Raw genomic sequence first — 23,331 nt, forward strand, 5'->3', positions numbered from 1 at the left:
ATAGTATGGGTCAATGCATGATTTTTAATTAGGATAGGAATATATTTGATTACCTTGTATAGTCATAATTGAGGTAATTCTTAACCAATTTGGTCTACGTTATTGGCATAAGAATATAATACAATAGTTGAATTAATTTAGTTATTGGCATAAGAATATAATACAATAGTTGAATTAATTTAGTTCTTTAATTGCTCATAAGAGAAGGTAGTTTAGCTCCCCAGATTAGTAATCAACTCTATTAGGGTAAACCGGGTGGATATAGATTAATTAACTAATGTATTGGATGAAATTGTAATTCCAGACTTTTACTTTTGATTGTTTATTTGCTTCAATTTGCGTTACGTATTTTTAACTTTTTGTAGGATCAATATTTTATTCTACTTATAATGATATATATACTTATATGTGCGATTTTCAGTCAACAATTTAAACCCATTAGATGTGGTAAAATAACAAACATTGATAATGAGATTAATATTATAGTAAATAACACTAAATTGAGGAGTAAAAATAAAGTAATATGTTTAGTGAATAATTTATATGTTTACTGAGCATTATAAACTTAGTTTTTTTTGTTTGAAGTTATGGATAGGAGTAATTATTGTACAAAAAATAAATTATTTATATTTAAAATTTTGATATATTTTATTTATATATTAATAAGTTCTTTTAACAATACATTTTAATCAGTTAAATGAGTATTTTATATTTGTATAAAATTAGTTATTAAATTATAGATGAATATATATTCAAAATAAAAATGTAAAGAAATTAAAATAAAAAAGAGTTGAAAATCGAAACCTTTTTTTCCGAACAAGATCCAACAGTTGCAGTAAAGGATAAATACAGGGAGAATTCTCCAAGCGCCCTCTGCCATGTGTGGGTTTCCTGTTTCCATTTATAAAGTGTGGATTGCACCGTCTCAAATAAATGCAATATAAAACATATATGTTTATACAAATATAATCTCATTGCCTACCCAACTGTACAGCTCTCCCTTTGCATTAACTATAGACCATCTTAATTAGCACTCTTTTCATTGTTCTTGCTGTGTGTTTCAGCTTCTGGGTTTTTCACTGTTGAAAATTATTAGCTTTAGGCAACCATGAATGCTCTTGCTGCAACTAACCGTAACTTTCAACTCGCAGCAAGGATACTTGGGTTGGACTCTAAGCTTCATAAAAGCCTTTTGATACCCTTCAGAGAAATCAAAGTAAATTTTTATGTGCACTCAAATATTAGTTGGTTCTAGTTTTCTTTTATTTCCATATTTATACGGAAAATTTTTTAACTGTATATTTTTTAGGTTGAATGCACAGTTCCAAGAGATGATGGTTCTTTTGTCTCTTATATTGGGTTTAGAATCCAACATGACAATGCTCGTGGACCTATGAAAGGCGGAATTCGTTACCACCCTGAGGTTTGCCTCTCATATTCATGGATTTAATCCTTTGATCCATGGCCTTGGTTGCAAATATAATAGTTTAGGATTTGATTCATTAGACAAAAAAGAATTAGATGTACAGTCAAGTTTCTGCTGCTTTTTGAATGATTTAAGGTGGACTTATCAGATTGAAAGCGAGATTAGTGATGATAATTATAAATGGTAAAATATTCCTATCTTTCATAACAGCTTATGAAGATTATGTATGTTTTACTCCAAATTTTCCAATCTGTACCGTGTATGGACATGTTTTTGTTGCTCTAGGTTGATCCTGATGAGGTGAACGCACTTGCTCAGTTAATGACTTGGAAGACAGCTGTAGCAAATCTTCCATATGGTGGAGCGAAGGGTGGAATTGGTTGTAATCCTAGAGAGTTAACTGTAAGCGAACTACAACGAGTTACGCGCGTTTTCACCCAGAAGATCCATGATCTTATTGGAATTCATAGAGATGTTCCTGCACCTGACATGGGAACTAATTCACAGGTACCCCCTATTTCTTGCCCACTGAGCTGCTTATTAGTTGTTAATGTTACTTAACTGTACTCTTATGTTGGGCAGACAATGGCATGGATTCTTGATGAATATTCAAAATTTCATGGTTATTCACCTGCTGTTGTTACTGGAAAACCGATTGTAAGTTTCTCCGTGAGAGATTCTCACGTTTATTAAGGGCGAGTTTGATAGAGTAGGAATAGTTTTTTTTAGCTCTTGTATATTGGTTTGGCATTGTAGGAGCTTGGGGGTTCACTAGGAAGAGAAGCTGCAACTGGACTGGGAGTTGTTTTTGCAACTGAGTTTCTTCTTGATGAATATGGAATGTCTTTTGCTAATATGAAGTTTGCTATCCAGGTACTTCCAGGATTCTTCCTCTTTAATATGCTTCTTTGCATATAGTGTTTGGTTTAATAACTTGAATTACTATCTTTTAGGGATTTGGTAATGTGGGATCTTGGGCAGCATCATTTATTCATCAAAAAGGTGGGAAGGTTGTTGCAGTTAGTGACATAACTGGTGCAGTAAAAAACCCAAATGGAATCGATATCCCAGCTTTACTGAAACACAAAGAGAAAGCTGATAGTTTGAAGGATTTTGAAGGTGGAGATGCCATGGATCTAAATGATGTGCTTGTTCATGAATGTGATGTTCTGATCCCCTGTGCATTAGGTGGAGTTCTTAACAAGTACATACTCTGCACTTCTTACAAACAAAGCTTACCGTTCATCAATTCCTTCCTTTTTCCTTTCAAGAATCAAAAGTGAATTTATTTCAATTTCTTTCAAAGGGAAAATGCTGCTGATGTTAAGGCAAAGTTCATCATAGAAGCTGCAAATCATCCTACTGATCCAGAAGCAGATGAAGTAATATGGCAACTGTGCCTTCAACTAAGTTTTTCATCAAGTAATTTTCTGTTTCAAACATGGTTACATAACGAAATCTCTGTTTCATGCAGATTTTATCCAGGAAAGGAGTGACTATACTCCCAGACATATATGCAAATTCTGGTGGTGTGACTGTCAGTTACTTTGAATGGGTTCAGGTAGTACCAACTGTTCACTTTCCCACACTGCTCTTAAAGCATAATGATTAGTTGTGCATTGATAACATCCTTTTTGTGTTGGGGTATATCTAGTTTATAACATAAGTTCATTATGCATTAGAGTGTCCACATTTACGATAACTTGACCGTGTATGTTGGTATAGAACATTCAAGGATTTATGTGGGAAGAAGAAAAGGTCAACTATGAGCTTAAGAGGTACATGAAGAGAGCTTTCAATGACATCAAAGCAATGTGCCATACTCATAACTGCAACCTCAGAATGGGAGCCTTCACCCTAGGAGTCAACAAGGTCGCTCGTGCTACGGTTTTGAGGGGTTGGGAAGCATGATAACCAATCCTTCTTCTGTTCACTGTAATATATTGCTTTTGTAAATACCTGCAGGCTTTATTTTGTACCTTGTTTCAATGGAGTGTTAGTGACTTTTAACCTCATATTGAGCCTCCTACACAAATTAAAGAGTCTTGGCCAAGAGCTGGGAAAGTAAATAAAGCAAAGGGTCTAATACCTTGTCATTCACATGTTAGAAACATCAGCTGGAATCTTCATATATTAAGCATTGCATTGATACTTAAAATAATGCTCATAACAGTTCAAGATTACAACTTAATAACCTATTCAAATTCCGATCCTTGCTTACAAATAGGGGAAAACTACAACTGCAGGATTGTTAAAAAGACAGAATTCCAATTGAACTAGTTACTATTGGAACCATTGTTGTCATCCTGCCATGTCGCTTGCCATTGCTTGTCATAAAAGGTGGTCTCTTCAATCAGTTTCTTGATGTTATCTAAATCCTCATTCTTCCTGATTAAAAGCACTCCCACAACTGCTACAAACAACAGAGTTTTGGAAAAGAAGTTGCCCATTTGGTCAACCAGACCTACTCCAGTCAAGCTATCCACAAGGTAAGCCATGAAGAACCCTATCATTGCTGCCCGGCCTGCACAAAACTCAAAACCACAGATTATGGTTAAAACATTATAGGTCTTCACACTATATCAAGACGAGAAGGATATAGATTTTTTCACAAACCATTGAGCAATTCAGCTTCAGGTAGATGGAATCTCTTCATCCATGCCCACCAAGGAATGATGGATGTATCAAACACTACAGGGTCTTCATTACTGGTGGTTTCTGGATTATCCTGGAGCCATTTTCTTCTCCTGACCTCTGAGAAAAGGGTTCAAGTAACAAACAAGAGGAATCAATAAATAGGGAATATTATTGGACTATAGTGCCAAATATAGCAGAGAATCACCAATGTAAGTCTAAGAAGTGTTACCAGCATCAATAACAGCATCCCAGTCAGGGGTTCCATCTTTTGCAAACTGTTGCAAGTCCCAAGTGCCTCCAATCCACCTAGGGTCCTCAAACTTGCTCAAAACCTCAGCATTTGCAGCCGAGATGGTCATAGCCGCTCCGTTAGACCCAGCAGAGGCCTCCACGGCGTTTTCAATCTGGTTGGATGCTGGGTCTTCGACAGCAGCAACAGAAGCTGAAACCCCAACTCCATTGTCTGGTAAAGACTTGGGAATAGTGGATAGTAGAAGAAAGGGTCTCTTGAAAGGGAGAGAAAGAGTTGAATTGTGGGTTAAGTGTGGTCTGACAGAGAAAGATGTAGGTAGAGGAGGAGGAGAAAACGTAGCCATGGATATGGGCTTTTTGAGTGTTGGGTTATTGATGAAGTGATGAGTGTTTTTATTAGTTTGAATTCATGGCTGAATTTAGTTTGTCTGGACTCTGGAGTGGAGTGTGTTCTGAGGTTGTCACTTGTCAGTTATCCTATGCCTGTAGTATTATTAATATTTCGACTTTAAAGGAAAATAAATAATAAATGAAGTTGGGGAGCAATTTGGCTTCACTTTACTTTTTTACGACTTCATAATAAATGTAGTGAAAATCATGCCTGTATTCATGCCTACTTTAATTTCTTGTTGAAAGCGTCTTGATTACGCCACTTTCTCTGTTCCCACTTTGGACTTTTCCAAGCCTTCATTGCCTTTTTAGGTTCGGCTTTAGGAGATTTTCATAAGGGTGATTATCATAAATTCCGGACTTAAACTCTAAATGAAAAAAAAGTTAACCGGTTATCATAAATTCCTCCAAATGAGTGAAGAAAGTTGGAGGCTTTGATCATAGATTCTCAACTTCAACTCCAATGCAAATCTGATGGTTTTGATAAAGGAAATACTTGTGTTTGTTTGTCCTCACTCCTCATATTCTTACAGTTTTTTTATGTTGTGTTTTTTATCAAGAGGACAGGGGGAAGGGAGGTTGAGCTTCCCATTTTTTACTTCATATTAACCTGAAAATAGTTAATTTTACGATATTTTTTAAAAAAATCAAGTATAAAATATAATAAGATAGATGTATATTTTAAAATTTTAAAGGTAAATTATTTAAACAATAATGTTAATAAAATAAAATAAAATATTAAAAATTATAAAAATTCAACATTAAATGATAAGTAGTCTTTATCCACTTATCATTTTTCATATTTTTCATTGAAAAATTCTATTATTTATTATTACACATGTAATTTTTAAAATTTTAAAGGTAAATTATTTAAAAGATAATGTTAAAAAATAAAATAATAAAAAATTTAAAAATCAACATTAAGCGATAAGTAATATGTGTAAGTTTTAAAATTTTAAAAAGTAAATTATTTTAAAGATAACGTTAAAAATAAAATAAAATAATAAAAATTAAAAAAATCAACATTAAACCCTTATCTATTTATATTTTTCACATTTTTTATTGAAAAATTCCAAATTCTTTAAATGCCAAATGATTGATTAGGAGTCTATTACACAAAAGGGGGCGCTGAATGGCTATTTCAGCCTCTTCCCCGAATGTCATCCTTTTCTTCCTTAGAAAATACCCTTTTCTTCCCGGAATGGTTATTCCGTTCTTGGAAAGTGGATGGGAGCAACCTCCACTGGACTTGGTATCGTATTTATATTGGATAGTGTACTTGGGGAATGCCACTAGTTCCTTCTGTCACAATGTTAACATTGGCTGATTTTCTTTACCTTGAACTTGAAGATTAGCAGAAGCTTATTTACTTGTACATGAACTCCACTGGAACAACCGAGGTATGCTTTTCTTATTGAAAGTTGACCGCGTTGTAGCCTGTAGGGGCATAAGTGTAGTATTTTCTGTGGTTATGGGCTTCGATTAGTTATATTTTAATGTGTATTATTTCTTTCCTAGTTTCACATCTATGGTTTTAAAATAATTTTTCCTGGAAAAAAGTTTCAGTCAATTCTTATTAGAATGATACTAACTAATAAATAGTTTTGCGTCATACGAACAATTGTTTGACCTAACTCTGCTGACATTTTATGCTTTACTCTACAAGAAATGCCTGAGATATTGCCACATGTACTGCCCATTCTTTTTATAAGAAGGTAACCATCTCCCAGTTATAGTTTTCAACTTTGCAAATATAATCTCCAGCTTCATTCTTGTGAAAATTCCCATTATCAGATACTGCAGAATGGATGAGCAGTTGCGGATGGCGGCTAAAAATGGAGACGTTGATGCATTGTCTGTAAAACTCGCCCAGGACCCATATCTTCTAGACCGTATTGATCACTTACCGATTGTTGATACCCCGTTGCACGTTGCTGCCATTGCAGGAAAGCATCATTTTGCCATGGAAGTTGCAAACTTGAAACCCTCACTTGCTTGGAAGCTAAATCACGTGGGACTCAGTCCTATGCATCTTGCTTTGCAGCACAAATGCACCAAAATGGTGAGAGGGCTAATCACAATCAACAGTCAGCTTATCCGAGTGAAAGCAAAGGGGATGATCACACCTTTGCACTATCTGGCGCAGACGGAGGATCCTGATCTACTAGCTGAACTTTTATCTGCATGTCCGTCATCTATTGAAGACACCACAATTCACTGTGAGACTGCTGCCCATGTTGCTATTAAAAACTGCTCAATCAGATGTTTCAAAGTCCTTCTTGGATGGCTTCGACGAGTCAACAAAGAAGACATTCTGAACTGGAAAGATGAGGATGGTAACACTGCACTGCATATTGCCATATCTACTAATCAGACAGAGGCAAGTTTTAATTATTTGCTATATATGAATGATTTCGAAACATAATAATTGTAGACTAATTAAAAATTATTTTGATCATGAAGGTGGTGAAGTTGTTGGTTAAACATGCGAATGTGAATGTCAAGAACTTCAATGATTTGACAGCTATGGACATATTTCACCTTCAAGGATCATTACAGAACACTGAAATTGGTAAGATTCTACATAAAGCTAAAGCAAAAAAAGCATCTGATCTTACCTCAAATATGACTCTTGGAGATTACTTGAGCAAGGAACTTACTCTGATTGATAAACGAGACAAGTATTTTGGAATCAACATCCAAAATAATCCCAATGACAACCGAACTGTAATCCTTGTGGCGGCTATACTGATTGCAACAGCCACCTACCAGGCGGGGCTTAGTCCTCCTGCTGGGTATTGGCAAGATGATTATAAACCTCCAGCAAACAATGGCACCACCAACAACACCCACAATAGCAGCCTTGGGGATGGGCAAAGGCAACACCGGGCAGGACAAATGATAATGAGTCCTGCTGATCTTTTCTATTTCTTAGCTGTTAATGGTTCAGCATTTCATCTGTCAGTTTGGACGATTCTGGTTATTATAATCGGCCTCCCATTTTCGAGAGCTGTCTATTTATCAACATGGTTGCTTCTTCAGGCTTATTATTCTTCCATGACAGCGACCTTTCCAACACAGGGAAGTGTGGCTTTAACTGTTGGGAGGTTTTTATACATAACCTTCACTGTCATATCCGCCGGTGTGGCATACATGATTCCTCGGAGAGCATTTTGTAACTACCAAAAGCTTAAACGTCGGGTGGATACAATGCGAGGAAGCAGTGTACTTACCCGTCCCGAAAATTAAAGCAGGGTATTGGCTGTTATGTTATTCTAGGGTTGAAATCTGTGTAAAGATTTGTCGATATATAGCATAGATACACACTACTTGTTTGGTTTTGGAGTTGTCTAGTTACTCAAGACTCAAGATGTCATATGCTCTGTTCCTTCACTTTTTATTGCTAAAACTTGTACTCGTAAGTCAGCATGCAACTTTCCCAAGAATGTAGAGACCCCTAAAATGTAATGCATTATAATACTACTATTTTTTACACTTGCTTATCAAATATCATCATATATGAAATAATTTATATTTAAAACTCACATTCAAATCCTTTTAAATGTGATAGGAGGTTGAAAATAAGGAATCCACCATTTTTACAACCTTCCATTTTAGGGACACAAATTCTTAGAAGTCATCCTAGTATTCTACTATAACTTCAAGAGCTTTCAACATGCAACAATATATCAAAATCAATTTCGCTATTGATATTTACACTTAACAATATATCATAATACAATATATGATATAATTTCTCAATCTGAGTCTACGTAATTAGTAGTACTTTTTCTATTTGTTATTTTATTTTTTGGCATAAAAATCAATTTTCAAGCATAACAATGAAGGCCGCAAAAAGTCGAAAGAATGCCACCTATTAAACGACAACGTTTATTGTGAAGGGGAAAAACCGAAAGAAAATAAGATAAAATAATTCGGGCTAACCCAACCCGTTTCAAGATTCCTATCGGAGTTGATCCGGATATAGTTTTCCAACTTCCTTGTTTTGAGTATTAGAATTTCTTTTTTTACACTCTCGTCCAAAACACTGCTCTCTCGAAGCACTATAGCCATCAATGGAGGTCGCAACCGCAGCCGCATCAAGCTTTGCCCTCCACGCGCGCATGTTATCACCGCCAACCTCCGCACGAATCGCAAACCCTACCCGAACCCTAACGTCTCCTCCATCGACTTCTCTCCGAGCTTCTCTCTCCACTAACTTCCTCTCTCCCTTTCCCACCGTTGGCAGCGTCTACGGAGATTTCTCTGGGTTGAAGCTACGAATCGACTCTCTCTACCCGGCTTCTCTCTGCCGGTCCAAGCCCAAACGAGGAGTTGTCACCATGGTACTTTCAAATCCTTTTAATTTAATCTAAATTTCCTTACTTTGCTTTTCTAGGGTTCTCAAATGTTTATTAGCAGTGGTAATAGTGAGTAAGTAGGAAATTTTATCATATAAGACTTCTGAAATTTTATTTCTAATACTTATTTTAGTTCTTAATCTAAATTGGAGTGTTATGTGACAGTTGAGTTGCCCCATCCAAGATTAAGTGTGATAAATAATGGGATTAGTCAAGGATGCAATTGAATAAATTCATTTGTGCTGTGTTTCCCCGGAATTTTGTGATAGGTTATTCCGTTTTCGAGGGGAAGTGCATGGGAGCAACCTCCACCAGACTTAGCATCGTATTTGTACAAGAATCGGATAGTTTACTTGGGAATGTCGCTTGTTCCTTCTGTTACAGAGTTGATACTGGCTGAATTTCTTTACCTTCAATATGAAGATGAGCAGAAGCCTATTTACTTGTACATAAACTCCACTGGAACAACCAAGGTATGATTTTCTTATTGGAAGTTGACCCTGTTCTAGAGACTGCAGTAGTTTCTGTGGTTATTGCCTTGTTGGCATTGGATGCTAAATGAATGCCAAGGAATGCAAGCCTATGTTTAGAATGCATTTTGAATCTGTCTTCTATTAAAATGTATTTTATGTGAGCTTCCTAAGTAAAAAAATATTCCTTTTTTTTCTGGCATTGTTAAGATACTAAAATGTTGCGTTTGTTTGCCCCCTTTTTCTAACATTATTAAATTTTGTTTTCACATTTTTCAGGGTGGCGAGAAGTTGGGTTATGAGACTGAAGCTTTTGCAATCTATGATGTTATGGGGTAATTACGCTTTCTGCTTTTTAGCTCATACTTTATTCCCAATTGACTTGCTTTATGAGTTGCACAAATTTTGTATTTATGAAGTGTTGGAATTATTGGAATTCTCTTCCTGGATTTGTGTGGTAGTTTCAACCTCAAACTCCTGCAGCATCAACTACTCATAAATAGTGAATGCATTATTCTTTGTGAATGATGATAGGGCCCTTATACCTTTAACATTTCTATAGCAGCATTTTCATTTAGTTATGATGAGGCCTAGCTACTTGCAGATTTTATTCTTCCTAGACACTACGTAGATACTACCTGCTTTAAGCTGGGAAACATTTCTGAATATATTCTACAAACCACTGTACATTTTTTGTCCTTTCTAACTTTATTTGTGTGTTTCTGAATACTTTCTTTGACCGCAGGTATGTTAAGCCTCCTATTTTTACTCTCTGTGTTGGAAATGCTTGGGGAGAAGCTGCATTGCTTTTAGCCGCTGGTGCAACAGGAAATCGTTCTGCTCTTCCTTCGTCGACAATAATGATTAGGCAGGTTGGTTGTTGGACAGTGAATCTCTGATGCTCTTAACTATCAATTTCTTAGAATATGTTACACTCGTTTAACATTAATGTTTAATATTAATTGCTTTTCCCTCTACCACTCTGCAGCCAATTGCTAGATTTCAAGGTCAAGCAACAGATGTTGACCTTGCAAGAAAGGAAGTAAAGAATGTGAAAACAGAGTTGGTGAGAAAATAATCTCTTGGTTAAGGATCCTGATTATATGCCAATCTTACATTTGAAAACACCGTGGTCCTGCTTAACGGCTTGTATTTGCTCGGACTTATGACTAAACTATAGGCTGCATATATTGACTATAAATTTACTCATTAAAGCTGACTTTACAAATTTTGCTGTTGGATTTGCTTCCAAATTTGGGCTAAACACAACTGCATGTTTCTTGTACGTATTACACTCAAAGGTTAAACTCTATGCCAAACATATGGGAAAATCAACTGAGCAGATTGAAGAAGATATAAGGCGCCCAAAATATTTTAGCCCCAGTGAAGCAGTTGAATATGGCATCATAGATAAGGTTCTCATACTCGAAGTGGTTATTTGTTCTGTACTAATTTTCTTGCATTTCTGTACTATATTATTTTTCCAATTTTTATAATTTGCAGGTATTGTAAATGAAAGGAGCAGTGAAGACAGTGGTGTTGTTTCTGACCTTAAAAAGGCTCAACTTATCTGAACATGGGAGAACTTGTACCTGTGACAGTTAAAACTACTCAGGTATAATCTTGAATCCGAATTGTATGATTGACTACATGTCATTTTATATGTTATAGACATTTAGAAATACCATGATGCACTTTGTTGTCAGGGGAGCAATAGACTCAATTGAAAGATATTTTTACTGCAGCAGTATAGACCGAGTTGAAGGAGGACAAGAAAAGCTCAGAACTGTGTAGTTTTTTTTACGGGGAATGCGGTCTCTTCATTTGTAGCACACATTTTTTTTCAATAAATAATATGTTTAGTTATAACACAAGTAATTGCAATTAAATTTTGGTTCCCCCTTTCTTTCTTCTTCCCCCTTTAACGTGCTTGTGCATTATAAGTCATCGCTGAGATAATCTCCTTAGTTTGAATATACAAGCAAAAACCCTATTGATGCAGCTGAAAGGAAAAAATTAATACCCAACAAATTCAAAAGAAAATTAAGGATCATGAAAGTTACCCAGATTATTTGACCATTTTAATCTTGTACCAAGATCAAGTTGGGAATGATGTTTTGCAAGTAATTGAAAATTCCGGCATTATATTTAAATGATGTTATGTTTCAATAAAAATATAAGAAAATAACTCTGATGTGAATTATAAATTTTAAATCATTTTAAGCCATTAATATAAATTACTTGTAAAATTTAACTTGATTATATAAAAATATATTTTAAATATTAACATAGAACCATTGCAAATTCAAATATATAAGGTTATATATTTAAACTATATTTTAATTAAAAAATAATTGTATACTCAATATAAATAATAAACAGCTCTCCACAAATGTATGTTTTGTTCAAAAGCTTTGGGTTCAAAAAGCAGTTTTGTCTGTTCAGCAATGGTGAATGGAGCCTAAGACAGCAAAGCGCTCATCTGCTACTAATCGGAAGGATGAAATGGAACCATGTAAGACATCAAAGGTTAATGAAAGTTGCAGTTGCCAAATTTTGATAAACGTAGAGGGCATTAACTTGCTTACTGAATTCAACTCAAATAAGTAGTCAAAAGCTCAGAAACTGCAAGTTTGATTTAATGTTCAAGGTGGAAGATGTACTCTGTCAGGCGCTGCAATTCGTCGGGGTCCAATTTCTGCCATTTAACGGTAGCCTTCTTTGTCACTGTTAGTATTTGGGAAGCAGGATCGACTGTCCAACCATGCAAAAGTACATCTGCATGCGGAACCGAAAGCAACTAGACGTTAATACAGACAACCTAATAAGAAAATGGGCACACTAAATTCAAGTAAAGAACTCTATTGTGGAACATTCAGCTGAAAACAAGTTTTGCAAGAGCTAGTTCACCAACCGTACCACCACAACCACTAAAACAAATCAGCACAAGCGAGAACGAACCCCAAGGCAAACTTCTAAGACGAACCCCAATGCAGAAGACTTGGCATAAAAGTAAGTTAAAACAACCATCAAAAGCATTAAATTGGAGGCTTCAAGAAATCTTGCAGAGTCTATGATCCTCTTATATCAGACTAAATCAAAGGACCTACTTACACAGTAATTTCTGGCCTTATACACAACCAAGAAGAAAAGCATATCCACCTTGAGCATGGAAGTTAAGAGCAATTAAACTAATAGTATAATTAATGAACTTGAATGGTAATCAAGATGAATACCATCGTCAAAGTGTGGGGTAAGCCTATAAACAACAAAAAGCATGGGTTTCCAATGGGAATTTAGATTTTTATGGTCATTAGTCTCATTTCATAAAACCAAGAATCAAAAGACAAGGTACAAGTAGTACTATGGAATTGAAAAAGACAGCTTTCCTTTCACACTGTTAGAGCTAAGACTATCCAGTTACCTAATCAGTCAAAGATTTGATCAATTTGGTCCGTCAAGACACGAGACAGCCTGAACATATTTATATGTTGACTTCTTTGACGTAGACTTTCCTGAGTATTGTTTTAATAAGCAAATGGATTTTTGGAAGTTCTCATTCCATTCGTTAAAATTGAAATTGAAGTGGTGTGCATTTGTGAAGAGTTTTAAGTGTGTTGAAGAGTTTGAATTCGACTTGGATTATGGTGAGAGTTTGAGTTTTACTTGATATTTTTGCCCTCTTGTATTAGGTTTTTATTAGAGAGTTTATACTTGATGTAAGTGAGGTTTTTTGAGTAAGTGATTTGAAACAATTGGGGTCGATGTTGGGGCTGCAATTATTTTTTCGTGTGAGGGTAGATTGTGCGCTTTAACCTATAGGTAATCCAAAAGATTATTGAATAAAAATCATTCACTAAGCAAGGCTCACAAAGTAGGATTACTTCCGAACTGCATTAACAAACAATTGTGTGCAAATCTCTCTTTACAATCTCTAAATTTCAGTTTTGTTTGGTTGTCTATTCAATCTTGTAACTGAACACGTACTCGGAACAGTCGCGTTAAAAGCAAATTGATGTGTTTTTCACACACAATTGGTTGAGAGCCTCCAAGTTCTATACAATTTGCATGTACAGGGAGCACAAATGTTTAATGTTTGGTAAGGTAGAGATTTTTCAAGTCTAGAGTTGTTGACTTATTAGTAAGATGCACCAGAAATTTCTCCAGCAGTATGCACTAGGGCAGTTAAACATATATAAATAAGACTTCATTAAATAAAATATTTCTATTTCATATGTTTATATTTATGCTTAAAGATAAAAAGAAGCTTACGGAGAAAATTGAAAACCAAACAGTAAAACAATAGAACCCTCAAGCATAAACACAATGAGCAATGTTGGTACTTACAATTTGTGGCATCTTCCTCACTCACTTCAAGAAATTGAGCAGCATCTTGGATGCTTGTTGTTGAATAAGCAGATAGTAGCAGTTCAACTTCAAACATCCTCTTAGAGTGAAGCTCTATAAAACGGACGGCAAATAATCCTCTCAACTCCTATATTGCCTTGAATCTGTATTGGAAATTCTATTATACTTATTTTCTATGCAATTTAGCCCCTTCTATATGGTATATATCAGTCAAAACAAGCATTTCAATTATCGTAGCCCATGCTAAACCATAATGTTTGCATTAGAGACTTCTTTTTCACACTAATTTTTCCCTTTATTTATTTAAATTCAGAGTTCATCTTTCGCATATAAAATTAATCTAATTACTTAAACTAGCTTAAAAGCTATGGTAGAGAAAGCTTGCCTCACAAAGCAACAATATGAGCTAAGAAATTCTAGCAGAGCACCATATGCAGAAAAAAACAGCCAGATTAGCTTTATGTCAGAAACCTATATAGGTAAAATCGTCATGGACCAAATCTATAAGGTCCACGAATGAAGCAAGCCAAAATAGTTTATCCATAATATGTTCTGAATCCATTCGAATCATTTGAGTTTAATTTACACAAAAAAGAGAACTTGCCATGGATTAGAACATCTATGAATTAGCATTAAACCACAATGACGTGGGAATGAAAGCTCTCACATGTGATAGGTGTATTGATCAGAGTTTGTACCCGATGCACATCCATAAACGATATGTTCACTAAAGAAGATCATTAGCAACAAAATAAAACCAAAAACAGCATTCATTTCATTTACACGAAGCCCTTGCATATTCATATTTAACTATGAACATGTGCATATGTCAGTGCTTCTTTAGGAATCCAAAATGTTCTTAATGGTCTGCCTTAATACAGCCTACCAGTGCACTTTGAAGAGCCACAACAGCAAACTTTCTTTCTTATGTCACCACTCTCATCGTGAACTTGATCTATCATATAATTGTAATGGTAAGTCAACTCTTGCAAGGGAGGAATATTCTCGGCAGCAAAGAGCATTATGTGCGGGATTCTCTTGTCGTCATGATCATAAAGGACATTTTGTGCATACAAATTAGGTGAACAACTATGGTTTATGAATCTGCCCATATTACCAAACCGTGCCGCATCAATGGTGAAACCATATTCTGGTACAACTTGGCGGAAACTTGAACGTGAATCATGTATTAGTGTTGAAAGGTCATCCCAGAGAGAACTGTCGCTGTATTTATTTCCGATATCAAACAGATATTCATCCTTCCCTGTTCTTTTTTCAGCTTCCCTATCTTCAAGGAGCTCTCCAGCATACTCACAGATAAAACTTCCGGAAGGGATAGAATTTAAGGACCTAACACCCCAGCCCGTTGATTTTGTTTTAAAGATTTCAAACTGAAATTTTATGCCATGTTGACTGACCCTGTTGTAGCAAGAAGCAGGACACTTGCAAGTAGGGCCACATTCATAGACAAGGGGCTTAGTTTCAACAATGGCACCATTATGGTTATATGGGATCTGTCCTCCATTTCTCATCACACACGAACATTTCACAGATTGAGAACATCCATTGATACAATCACAACCTTTGGAAGGAGTACGGCGGCACCAATCAGGATATATCATGTGAGGTACATACAAAAATAGTGGAGGTCTTTCACTGTCTCTGGTGTTTATAGCACAAATGGGAATTATCTCCTTTCCTTGTGAGATATCCTGTACACAGAGCCCTTCCCGCACTTTAGATTTCCTTACAACTTTCCAAGCAATCTCTGGTTGACCCGGAATTCTGACCAGCTTAAATTTATAAACCAGCTTACCATGTGGTCCCGGTTCCTGCTTAAACTCCTCCACCACATAGAGTCCATCATAAACATATGTCTTACCTCTACCTTCTGACAAACCAGAAGACCTTGTCTCCCCACGAATCACCCTCACTGGATTCTTCACAAATCTGCTATTTGCCAAAGCTAGGTTTCCTCTTTCAAGCCTCTGGTCTTCAGGTTGCTTACCTTTCTGCATCACATTTCCTCCCTGACCCATATAAGTCAAGATATCTGAGTTATCCAACTCATCCTCATAGGCCCCCGATGCTATGATACTAGTAGCAATGGTCCTTTCCCCTCGCTTAATATAATCTATACCAACTTGACTTGGGCGATGAAGGCCAACAATATTGAGCTCAACAAAATACTGAAACTCATCACCAACTTCAACACCAGGAACCGATCCAATAATCTGTTTGCCCGTGTTGACATATTCCATTTTCTCTTTGAGAATCTTTGCAGCTAGGAAATCCACCCTCTTAAGAGTCTTTCCTTCTCCGTTTATCTTTGATTCTTCTTCATGTAAGAGCTTTTGGCAGATGTCTTGGAATAGGCGTAATATCTCTCTTACTTTGTTCCTACTAGTCATTGCATCACTAGCACGACCTGTACTAGTTCGGCAAGGAGGAAGGCTCACATTGTTACCGTATGATCTCTGAGTAGAACTATCATTTGTGTATAGCACATCCTGCTGTAATGAGTCTTTCTTATTCCAAATAACCACTTGGCTGAGTCCTTGATGAGCCTGCTTCGTGGGAGAATTGTTCTTGGTATTAGCTCGTGATAGCAATGCAAAGCTGTTCATCCTTTTTCTTTTAGATGAACCACCAGCCAGACCAGGATTGCAGGTGATTTTCGCGTGCAACCAAGGGGAAGCGATGAGGCCTGGAACAATTGACCTGTCTGATAAAACTTCTTGACTCTCATCCTCCTCCTCAAGCAATTGATTCTCAAAGGCAGATGAATCAGAAAGATTTGTCTCAAAATCCTTGTCCTCTGCTTTCAGAGCAATATTACATATAGGATTTTCCTCCGAAACTCTAATATTTCCATCTCTTTTTTCAATTACTTTCTTCAACTTGCTATGAAATTCCTTTGGAGAAGCTCCACAAGGAGATTTGGTGCTGTTTCCAATTATATTGTACATGCACTCCTTCACATCATTCCTAGAAGAAGCTTCGCAAGCACCTTGCTTCCTCATTTTTTCAGAAGGTGGCTCCTCTGGTTTAGATTGAATTTCTTCTGCAGATAGTCTAGGAGCACGACCTTCTAGAGCAATTACATCCTGAACAGCTTCAATCACTTGTTTACCATCAGTACATCTGGTCTTTTCAGAGAGCTTTTCTTCGTTCACTGCGGTCACTAGTTTGATACCCTTGTTCTTTAGAGAGGCAAGCCATTTCATGCGCTCCTCCTCATTAAGAGGCGGAGCATTTCTTCCACAAAATGGAGGGAAGTCTCTCACGACAGTGACTTCTTCCTGAGTATAACACTTCCTTCCTAGAATCCTCCTCCGACTGCTCTGATCAGGATAGGATTTCACACCACCTTGTGGAAATACCTCTATTTCTGAAGTAGCAACATTCTCCTGAGGCAAATCCTTCTGCAAACAAGAAATTCCATTTACCTTAGTGTCACCTAAAAACCCTTTCACACTCAACCTTATCTACCCAATCAAACAATAATGCAGGGTTTTCAGACTCGTAAACTACCTGTTCACTTGGTCTATCGATCGGTTCATCCAACCATCCACAATCTGGCGGAAAATCTCGAATAGCATAAACTTTAGCATGCTTATACTTGGATGTTGAGGCAAAATGACCATTTTCAGTTGAAACTCTTCCCGAGCATTTCTCAGAATGAGTACCACTTGCAAGCTTTGATGTTTTTATATGCAGCATGTCATCAGAAACCACCATTTCAAGTCATATGTCATAAATTGCACAAAAAGCAACCTATAAAAACAACATAAATATCATTAGAAAGCAACTGACTCAAAGCTTTACTAAAAAATTACCCTAATCACCTATTTCTAAACAAGAACAATGGTAAAACAGAAATTCAAGGCCATGAGACTTAGTTTCCAAAAATAGCAAAAATGGCTATATCAACAATCAAATACTCAAACCACGAAATAACCTAAAGCAATGTCCCAATACTAAATAACATCCCAACTGAAACGAAGGAGAAAAAGAAAAGCACATAGTAATTTCAAGACCATGGAAAAACTCAAACTCCATATTCAACCAAATAGTGAAGAAGAAGAAAAGCAAGGAATTAAAATAAAGAAGCGTTAATAAATCTATTTTCTCGTAAGCTCATCAGCACCTAAACACAATAATCAATTCTTTCTAAATTTGAAGTTTTCCCGTAAACCAAACAGGACAAATAAACTCAAATTCGCCATGCATTAAAACGGATACACAAAAGAAAATTAATGAAGGAAAAAAAATGCTACTTTAGCATGCAAAGAAAATCACAGCATTAAGAGTAAAAAAACTATGTGAAATGATCAAAGGTGAAGAAACTATGAAAAAATGGAGAGAGAAGAAGAAAAGTTTACTCGAAAATATTTGAGAAAAAGTACTAGTAGTACGAAGAGAGGACAGAAAGAGAAATGAGGAACGGACGGTTACTAGCGGAGAATAAGCTGGGAATGGAATCAACGGCGAAGATCGTGTGAAGAGCTAAGATTGGATGCTGAACCAGAAATGGTGGTGTTTTTGGCGCGTAGTGGAGAATTGGTTTTTCCCATGTTTACTGAAAAGAAGAAGCTGCCATATAAAATGGTGGCGTATGTCAGATGACTGTTTGACTTCTGCCACCGTTCTGTTTTAAGCAATTATTGCTGGCATTGATTTTGCATTATTATTCTGCTCATTAATTTTTTTACCAAATCTTCTATTTTGACTAAATCTATTACAGCTTGTTTGGTTTGGTGTATTGGCTAAGCTAATACACCCCTAATCAGTGGGCCCCACCTAATACTTCTCTAATACGTCGTTTGGTATGATGTATTGGTAATACGCATCTAATCCATTACCTTCTTAATCGGTGAAATCCACCGATTTCTATTCCCCCTCTTTGCCCAGATTAGCTACTGATTGAGCATCACCTCCCTGATTTGCCCTCCCCCATCCCCTTGTTTCTCTTCTGTTCCTTCATCCGATTTCCTTCCTTATTTCTTTGCTTTTGTTTTCTGCCGATTTCCTCCCAGTCCATTATGCCTCTTTGCTGTCGATTTGTTCCCTCCGTTTCCTTTCTTTTTCACCTATGGTTTCTTTTTACAGATCACATTACATTGATCCATTGAAGAATCTGGGGTTGGTTGTTGGATACTGATTGATTACCTTGAGGAGGAAACTGAAACAAAGGAGAAACACATGAATATAGAGCTCTTTTGTTTATACTAGATGAAGGTAGCTAAGGAGTGGCGATTAGGTAGCATGGGTGATACTAAGATCTTGCCTGGATCTCGCCATCGCTCTCCTTTGAAGAGGCCAATATGGATTATTTTAATGGTTTCTTTTGTCAGCCTTTTTCTAGTTTGTGCTTACATCTATCCACCGAACAGCGATGTTGCATGTTATGTATTTTCTTCTAGAGGTTGCAAGGTCCTTACTGATTGGCTTCCTCCTCCTAAAAGGGAATTAACTGATGAGGAGATTATTTCACGGGTTGTGGTTAGGGATATTTTGGATACACCTCCTGTCGAATCCAAAAATCCTAAAATTGCATTCATGTTCTTAACTCCAGGTTCATTGCCATTTGAGAAGCTTTGGGATATGTTCTTCCGTGTAAGTTTTTTTTGGTTGTTGTTGCTAGTTCATTTTTCCCTTCCGTGATCTAATGTCTTCATATTCTTCATGGACTTTATTTTTTATTCCATTAAATCTCATGGTTATTATCCTTAAATTCAGGTTGGTCATTTTACTAGTTTTTGTGTCCAGGAATTGCCTAATATGAATGAGAGCCATATGTATTTCATTTTAGTAAAGAACATTTCCTTTGTTGATTGCCAATGCAAATATGTTAATGTGTATGGCGAAGGTATTAGTGAAATCAATCTGGCTTATTGTGAATTGATATAATTGCTAGGGTGGAGGACAAGGCAATTCCCTGCTTTGTATGATTCAGGATGTCTGTATCAATTCCTTTTGGTTATATCGACTGTCTGCTCAGTCTGTATTGTTTCTGTTGAATTCTTGCAGAAAGGAATTCTAATAACTTTGTATATCTTTTTCTGCATTTTTGGTTTTTGAATTATAATAACCATGTATCCTGATAAAAAGGTTTGCTCAATTTTCTTGGCAGGGTAATGAGGGAAGATTTTCTGTTTATATCCATGCATCAAAAGAAAAACCAGTGCATGTGAGCCCTTACTTCCTTAACCGGGAAATTCACAGTTCTCCGGTATGTTTCTTAGATCAAATTTTGTGGTTGAGCTTTGCTATATGATATATGACTACTTCAACAATTATTGTACGGTTAGTTTTTCTATTGATCTATTTATTGACACTGAATTTGCAGGTTACATGGGGAGCATTTTCTATGGTTGATGCAGAGAGACGATTATTGGCATATGCTCTAAAAGGTCCTGATAACCAACATTTTGTTTTACTCTCTGACAGGTAAAATATAGTTCGTGTCATTAACACCCCCGCCCCTCCCAAAATATACATATATATATTTACTTGTACTTTTACCAAATCTGAAGTATTGATGGTGACATTGCAGTTGTATTCCATTGCATAATTTTGATTACGTCTACAATTATCTAATGCATGCTAATATGAGTTTCATTGACTGGTGAGTAGAATCTGAGAGTATTACACATACACATACGCATAATGGACTTTGTTGCACCATTTCCCTTGTTTGAAATTTATCCCACCCACTTTGTTTGCCAGCTTTGTGGATCCTGGACCTCATGGAAATGGCAGGTATTCAACACGCATGTTACCTGAAGTAGAAGAGAAAGACTTCAGAAAGGGTGCACAGGTATGTGTTAATTGATATTATAAAGTCTCTTATGAACTTATACAGTGTCTTGTTGTAGCAAGTTTAAATCATTGAATTTTATGCAGTGGTTCACAATGAGGCGGCAGCATGCTCTGCTAGTCATGGCTGACAGTCTTTACTATTCAAGGTTTCGGGATTACTGCAGGGTAAATTTTATTAAAGTATTCTGTTCTCGTTTCGAATTTACAGCAGCCTTGCATTCATTGATGAGAGCGTTGGTTCACTTTTATTTGTTCCAATTTTAATGATTATTCTTTGTATTCACCATTTCGACTATAATGTTGAAACATAAGAAGAATTAATTTTAGGTGGCCTAAGTGTAACTTCTTTTGGTACATGATGCCAAAAGTAGCTCTTAACAATTGCTGTTTATCGAAAGCATTACGTATCCTTACTATTGTCTGTTAGACTGGTCTCAACTATCCTTATTGATGTTTATTTCCGTCATTTTCTAGCTTAACTATTAGCATTAGCACTAAGATAGTATTTCTAGCTTTAACAAGGGCACAAAATGATAGAATTTGTGCCTAAGTTTATGTTGCTGACATTCAGTCATTCACGTTCTTGATTATAACAGCCATTTGCGGATGGCAAAAACTGCATTGCCGACGAGCATTACCTCCCAACCTTTTTCAATGTAAGAATCATACTCTGCATCATGTTTTTCATACATTTCACTTTAGCTTCTTCTAACGCTTGTTCCTTTTATCAGTTGGTTGACCCCGGTGGCATCGCAAACTGGTCAGTAACGCGCGTTGACTGGTCTGAGAGAAAATGGCACCCTAAATCATACAGGGCACAGGATGTTACAGAGATTGCTTTTTCCCTTAACTTGTGGAATGGACACATGAAGTTGGAGGTTATTTTCAATGGCAACTTTGGACAGTATTCGTTTTCCTGCTAGATTGGTGAGCTATTTTGTTTGAAGTGAAGAATCGGTTTCATGGAAGGCCAATTGGAGTTGAGAGCAAGGTGAAAGAGATATTGTATCGGCTTGAATTTCTTCTATTGAATGCTTGCTTTATATTTTTAGTTGAAAGTGAGATATTGAGGCAGTACTTCCGTTTAATTCAGAATTGTTGTAAATTCAATCGAGTTCTTGATGATAATTCGATATGGTTATGTTTTTTTTATTTTTTAGAGTTCAATTCTTACTTATTAAATTTTATTAGTTATAATTATTTTAAATTTTATTAAATCATATATTTTAATTAAAATATATTTAATATTAATTATTTCAAATTATCTTTTATAGTATCATATAATATATTATGATTTGAGTAAATTCATATAAGAATATTAATTATTAAGAATTTTATTAAATTATATATTTTAAGTATAATATATTTAATAATAATTATGTTTAAATATGATTAAATTATTTATTATTCATATTAATAATCTTATCAAAATTTAAATAACAATAACAATAATAATTTACCAAAACAAATTTTTGGTAATTATTAAGAATTTTATTAAATTATATATTTTAATTAAAATATGTTTAATAATAATTATGTTTAAATATGATTAAAATATTCATTATTGATAATAATAATCTTATTAAAATTTAAATAACAATAACAATAATCATTTACCAAAATAAATTTATGCTAAGGGTATTCTAGTCATTTTAGTTTTTTCCACTATGCTATTACACCTCTATTCCATTCAACCAAACACAAGATTACTATTACGCATCTATTCCATTACATTCAACCAAACAGTTGATTTGCTATTACACCTCTAATCCAATACACCTCTAATCCAATACACTTCTAATCCAATACATCTCTAATCCAATACAGCGAACCAAACGCACTCTTAAAGTTTTTTTAACGGTGGTAAATTTAAAATTTGAACTCTTTATGTTGAAGGAAAACGTTCGTTTCAAAAAATGAAGACAAAAACAAAGCAGAATGATATCTCAACAAGAAGCATATCAATTAAAAACAAACTAAAACACAATACCTTTAATAATTTTCCTTAGATAAAAAACTGAAATCAATTACAAAATTATTTCGGTGTCATCATGCAGAAGCCAAACATTCAATCATAATTGCTCCACCACCACTGTCAGAGTTTCCTGTAACACTATCGGACTATAAGAGAAAGCTCTCATCATCCCAGCCTGTGTATGCGCAACTACATTGGGTTTTCTAGAAGCCTGATGTCTCCTACGTAGCTCTTGAATTTTCAAGACCAGATCCTTATTCAATTACCCGCAGAACTTATCCAAAATAGCTTCCACAGCTTGAGCGTAATCTATTTCGACAATAATATTAACCCAATTAGCATCTCACCCCAAAAGGAGTCCATTGTAAATCGCACAAAGTTCAGCTTGCTCTACGCTACATCTGCTAATGTTTCTCCCAACTCCCTCACGCCATGTACCAAGGTCATCTCTTGCCACAACTATCGCCGAAGCTAACCCCTAATTAGGATCCTTTACCCCATCCGTGTTCAACTTAATGAAACCCAAAGATGGAGGTTTCCACGCTCAACATCGTCTCTTGCTCATAATGTTATCTACAGAGATTTTAGGCCTATGTTTGATGGAACTCACCTAACACCACGAGGATT

The 23,331-nt window shown here is 35.8% G+C and overlaps 6 protein-coding genes across 16 annotated transcripts; 4 read left to right on the top strand and 2 right to left on the bottom strand.

Moving 5' to 3' along the window:
- Positions 1 to 878: 878 nt before the first annotated feature.
- Positions 879 to 3,441, top strand: LOC107946695 (glutamate dehydrogenase 2). 2 transcript variants are annotated; one of them, XM_016881128.2, is made up of 9 exons: positions 879 to 1,216; positions 1,310 to 1,423; positions 1,712 to 1,933; positions 2,009 to 2,083; positions 2,183 to 2,299; positions 2,380 to 2,630; positions 2,733 to 2,808; positions 2,901 to 2,987; positions 3,152 to 3,441. In XM_016881128.2, exons 1-9 carry the CDS (start codon positions 1,109 to 1,111, stop codon positions 3,335 to 3,337), a joined length of 1,236 nt encoding a protein of 411 aa, XP_016736617.1. In that variant the 5' UTR covers positions 879 to 1,108; the 3' UTR covers positions 3,338 to 3,441. The 2 variants fall into 2 exon arrangements, with proteins under 2 accessions (XP_016736617.1, XP_016736618.1); XM_016881129.2 differs by lacking the exons at positions 879 to 1,216; positions 1,310 to 1,423 and adding an exon at positions 1,436 to 1,609.
- A 103-nt stretch (positions 3,442 to 3,544) lies between these two features.
- Positions 3,545 to 4,865, bottom strand: LOC107946697 (light-harvesting complex-like protein 3 isotype 2, chloroplastic). Its single transcript, XM_016881130.2, has 3 exons — positions 4,293 to 4,865; positions 4,043 to 4,180; positions 3,545 to 3,950 (listed from the first exon to the last, which is right to left on the bottom strand). Exons 1-3 carry the CDS (start codon positions 4,657 to 4,659, stop codon positions 3,703 to 3,705), a joined length of 753 nt encoding a protein of 250 aa, XP_016736619.2. The 5' UTR covers positions 4,660 to 4,865; the 3' UTR covers positions 3,545 to 3,702.
- Positions 4,866 to 5,811: 946 nt separating this feature from the next.
- Positions 5,812 to 8,081, top strand: LOC107946694 (ankyrin repeat-containing protein BDA1). 5 transcript variants are annotated; one of them, XM_041107356.1, is made up of 5 exons: positions 5,812 to 6,105; positions 6,372 to 6,420; positions 6,500 to 6,559; positions 6,652 to 7,085; positions 7,169 to 8,081. In XM_041107356.1, the coding sequence occupies exons 4-5, from the start codon at positions 6,669 to 6,671 to the stop codon at positions 7,952 to 7,954; spliced, it is 1,203 nt and encodes a 400-aa protein (XP_040963290.1). In that variant the 5' UTR covers positions 5,812 to 6,105; positions 6,372 to 6,420; positions 6,500 to 6,559; positions 6,652 to 6,668; the 3' UTR covers positions 7,955 to 8,081. The 5 variants fall into 5 exon arrangements, with proteins under 5 accessions (XP_040963290.1, XP_016736614.1, XP_016736616.1 ...); XM_016881125.2 differs by having other exon boundaries at positions 6,500 to 7,085; XM_016881127.2 differs by lacking the exon at positions 6,372 to 6,420.
- A 602-nt stretch (positions 8,082 to 8,683) lies between these two features.
- LOC107946693 (ATP-dependent Clp protease proteolytic subunit-related protein 4, chloroplastic) lies at positions 8,684 to 11,442 on the top strand. 4 transcript variants are annotated; one of them, XR_005921928.1, is made up of 8 exons: positions 8,684 to 9,051; positions 9,336 to 9,539; positions 9,816 to 9,871; positions 10,282 to 10,408; positions 10,525 to 10,602; positions 10,838 to 10,951; positions 11,040 to 11,151; positions 11,243 to 11,442. XR_005921928.1 is itself a non-coding variant. In XM_041107357.1 (8 exons), exons 1-7 carry the CDS (start codon positions 8,782 to 8,784, stop codon positions 11,108 to 11,110), a joined length of 945 nt encoding a protein of 314 aa, XP_040963291.1. In that variant the 5' UTR covers positions 8,684 to 8,781; the 3' UTR covers positions 11,111 to 11,151; positions 11,243 to 11,442. The 4 variants fall into 4 exon arrangements, 1 of the variants encoding a protein (XP_040963291.1); XR_005921929.1 differs by having other exon boundaries at positions 11,282 to 11,442; XR_005921930.1 differs by having other exon boundaries at positions 11,285 to 11,442.
- Positions 11,443 to 14,510: 3,068 nt separating this feature from the next.
- On the bottom strand, positions 14,511 to 18,504 carry LOC107946692 (histone-lysine N-methyltransferase, H3 lysine-9 specific SUVH6). 3 transcript variants are annotated; one of them, XM_016881121.2, is made up of 3 exons: positions 18,357 to 18,504; positions 17,439 to 17,681; positions 14,511 to 17,329 (listed from the first exon to the last, which is right to left on the bottom strand). In XM_016881121.2, the coding sequence occupies exons 2-3, from the start codon at positions 17,643 to 17,645 to the stop codon at positions 14,777 to 14,779; spliced, it is 2,760 nt and encodes a 919-aa protein (XP_016736610.2). In that variant the 5' UTR covers positions 17,646 to 17,681; positions 18,357 to 18,504; the 3' UTR covers positions 14,511 to 14,776. The 3 variants fall into 3 exon arrangements, with proteins under 3 accessions (XP_016736610.2, XP_016736608.2, XP_016736607.2); XM_016881119.2 differs by having other exon boundaries at positions 18,290 to 18,504; XM_016881118.2 differs by lacking the exon at positions 18,357 to 18,504 and having other exon boundaries at positions 17,439 to 18,301.
- Positions 18,505 to 18,840: 336 nt separating this feature from the next.
- LOC107946691 (glycosyltransferase BC10) lies at positions 18,841 to 21,881 on the top strand. Its single transcript, XM_016881116.2, has 8 exons — positions 18,841 to 19,523; positions 20,041 to 20,139; positions 20,257 to 20,357; positions 20,464 to 20,535; positions 20,637 to 20,727; positions 20,814 to 20,894; positions 21,326 to 21,385; positions 21,461 to 21,881. Exons 1-8 carry the CDS (start codon positions 19,140 to 19,142, stop codon positions 21,650 to 21,652), a joined length of 1,080 nt encoding a protein of 359 aa, XP_016736605.2. The 5' UTR covers positions 18,841 to 19,139; the 3' UTR covers positions 21,653 to 21,881.
- Positions 21,882 to 23,331: the final 1,450 nt, after the last annotated feature.

The sequence above is a fragment of the Gossypium hirsutum genome, chromosome D12 (genome assembly GCF_007990345.1).
Source record: "Gossypium hirsutum isolate 1008001.06 chromosome D12, Gossypium_hirsutum_v2.1, whole genome shotgun sequence".
NCBI classification, from domain to species: Eukaryota; Viridiplantae; Streptophyta; class Magnoliopsida; order Malvales; family Malvaceae; genus Gossypium; species Gossypium hirsutum.

What these genes read in the sequence shown, in the direction of transcription:
- LOC107946695 (XM_016881128.2), top strand. Translation starts at nt 1,109, where the DNA reads ATGAATGCTCTTGCTGCAACTAACCGTAACTTTCAACTCGCAGCAAGG. An exon ending in TACCCTTCAGAGAAATCAAA is followed by an intron (nt 1,217 to 1,309) that starts GTAAATTTTTAT and finishes TATATTTTTTAG; the next exon opens with GTTGAATGCACAGTTCCAAG. An exon ending in GAATTCGTTACCACCCTGAG is followed by an intron (nt 1,424 to 1,711) that starts GTTTGCCTCTCA and finishes TTGTTGCTCTAG; the next exon opens with GTTGATCCTGATGAGGTGAA.
- LOC107946697 (XM_016881130.2), bottom strand. Translation starts at nt 4,659, where the DNA reads ATGGCTACGTTTTCTCCTCCTCCTCTACCTACATCTTTCTCTGTCAGA. An exon ending in GGATGCTGTTATTGATGCTG is followed by an intron (nt 4,181 to 4,292) that starts GTAACACTTCTT and finishes CCCTTTTCTCAG; the next exon opens with AGGTCAGGAGAAGAAAATGG. An exon ending in TGAAGCTGAATTGCTCAATG is followed by an intron (nt 3,951 to 4,042) that starts GTTTGTGAAAAA and finishes AGTTTTGTGCAG; the next exon opens with GCCGGGCAGCAATGATAGGG.
- LOC107946694 (XM_016881125.2), top strand. Translation starts at nt 6,374, where the DNA reads ATGCCTGAGATATTGCCACATGTACTGCCCATTCTTTTTATAAGAAG. An exon ending in CCCATTCTTTTTATAAGAAG is followed by an intron (nt 6,421 to 6,499) that starts GTAACCATCTCC and finishes TCCCATTATCAG; the next exon opens with ATACTGCAGAATGGATGAGC. An exon ending in TATCTACTAATCAGACAGAG is followed by an intron (nt 7,086 to 7,168) that starts GCAAGTTTTAAT and finishes TTGATCATGAAG; the next exon opens with GTGGTGAAGTTGTTGGTTAA.
- LOC107946693 (XM_041107357.1), top strand. Translation starts at nt 8,782, where the DNA reads ATGGAGGTCGCAACCGCAGCCGCATCAAGCTTTGCCCTCCACGCGCGC. An exon ending in ACTCCACTGGAACAACCAAG is followed by an intron (nt 9,540 to 9,815) that starts GTATGATTTTCT and finishes CACATTTTTCAG; the next exon opens with GGTGGCGAGAAGTTGGGTTA. An exon ending in GCAATCTATGATGTTATGGG is followed by an intron (nt 9,872 to 10,281) that starts GTAATTACGCTT and finishes CTTTGACCGCAG; the next exon opens with GTATGTTAAGCCTCCTATTT.
- LOC107946692 (XM_016881121.2), bottom strand. Translation starts at nt 17,645, where the DNA reads ATGGTGGTTTCTGATGACATGCTGCATATAAAAACATCAAAGCTTGCA. An exon ending in TCGATAGACCAAGTGAACAG is followed by an intron (nt 17,330 to 17,438) that starts GTAGTTTACGAG and finishes TCTTGTTTGCAG; the next exon opens with AAGGATTTGCCTCAGGAGAA.
- LOC107946691 (XM_016881116.2), top strand. Translation starts at nt 19,140, where the DNA reads ATGAAGGTAGCTAAGGAGTGGCGATTAGGTAGCATGGGTGATACTAAG. An exon ending in TTTGGGATATGTTCTTCCGT is followed by an intron (nt 19,524 to 20,040) that starts GTAAGTTTTTTT and finishes TTTTCTTGGCAG; the next exon opens with GGTAATGAGGGAAGATTTTC. An exon ending in GGTTTCGGGATTACTGCAGG is followed by an intron (nt 20,895 to 21,325) that starts GTAAATTTTATT and finishes TGATTATAACAG; the next exon opens with CCATTTGCGGATGGCAAAAA.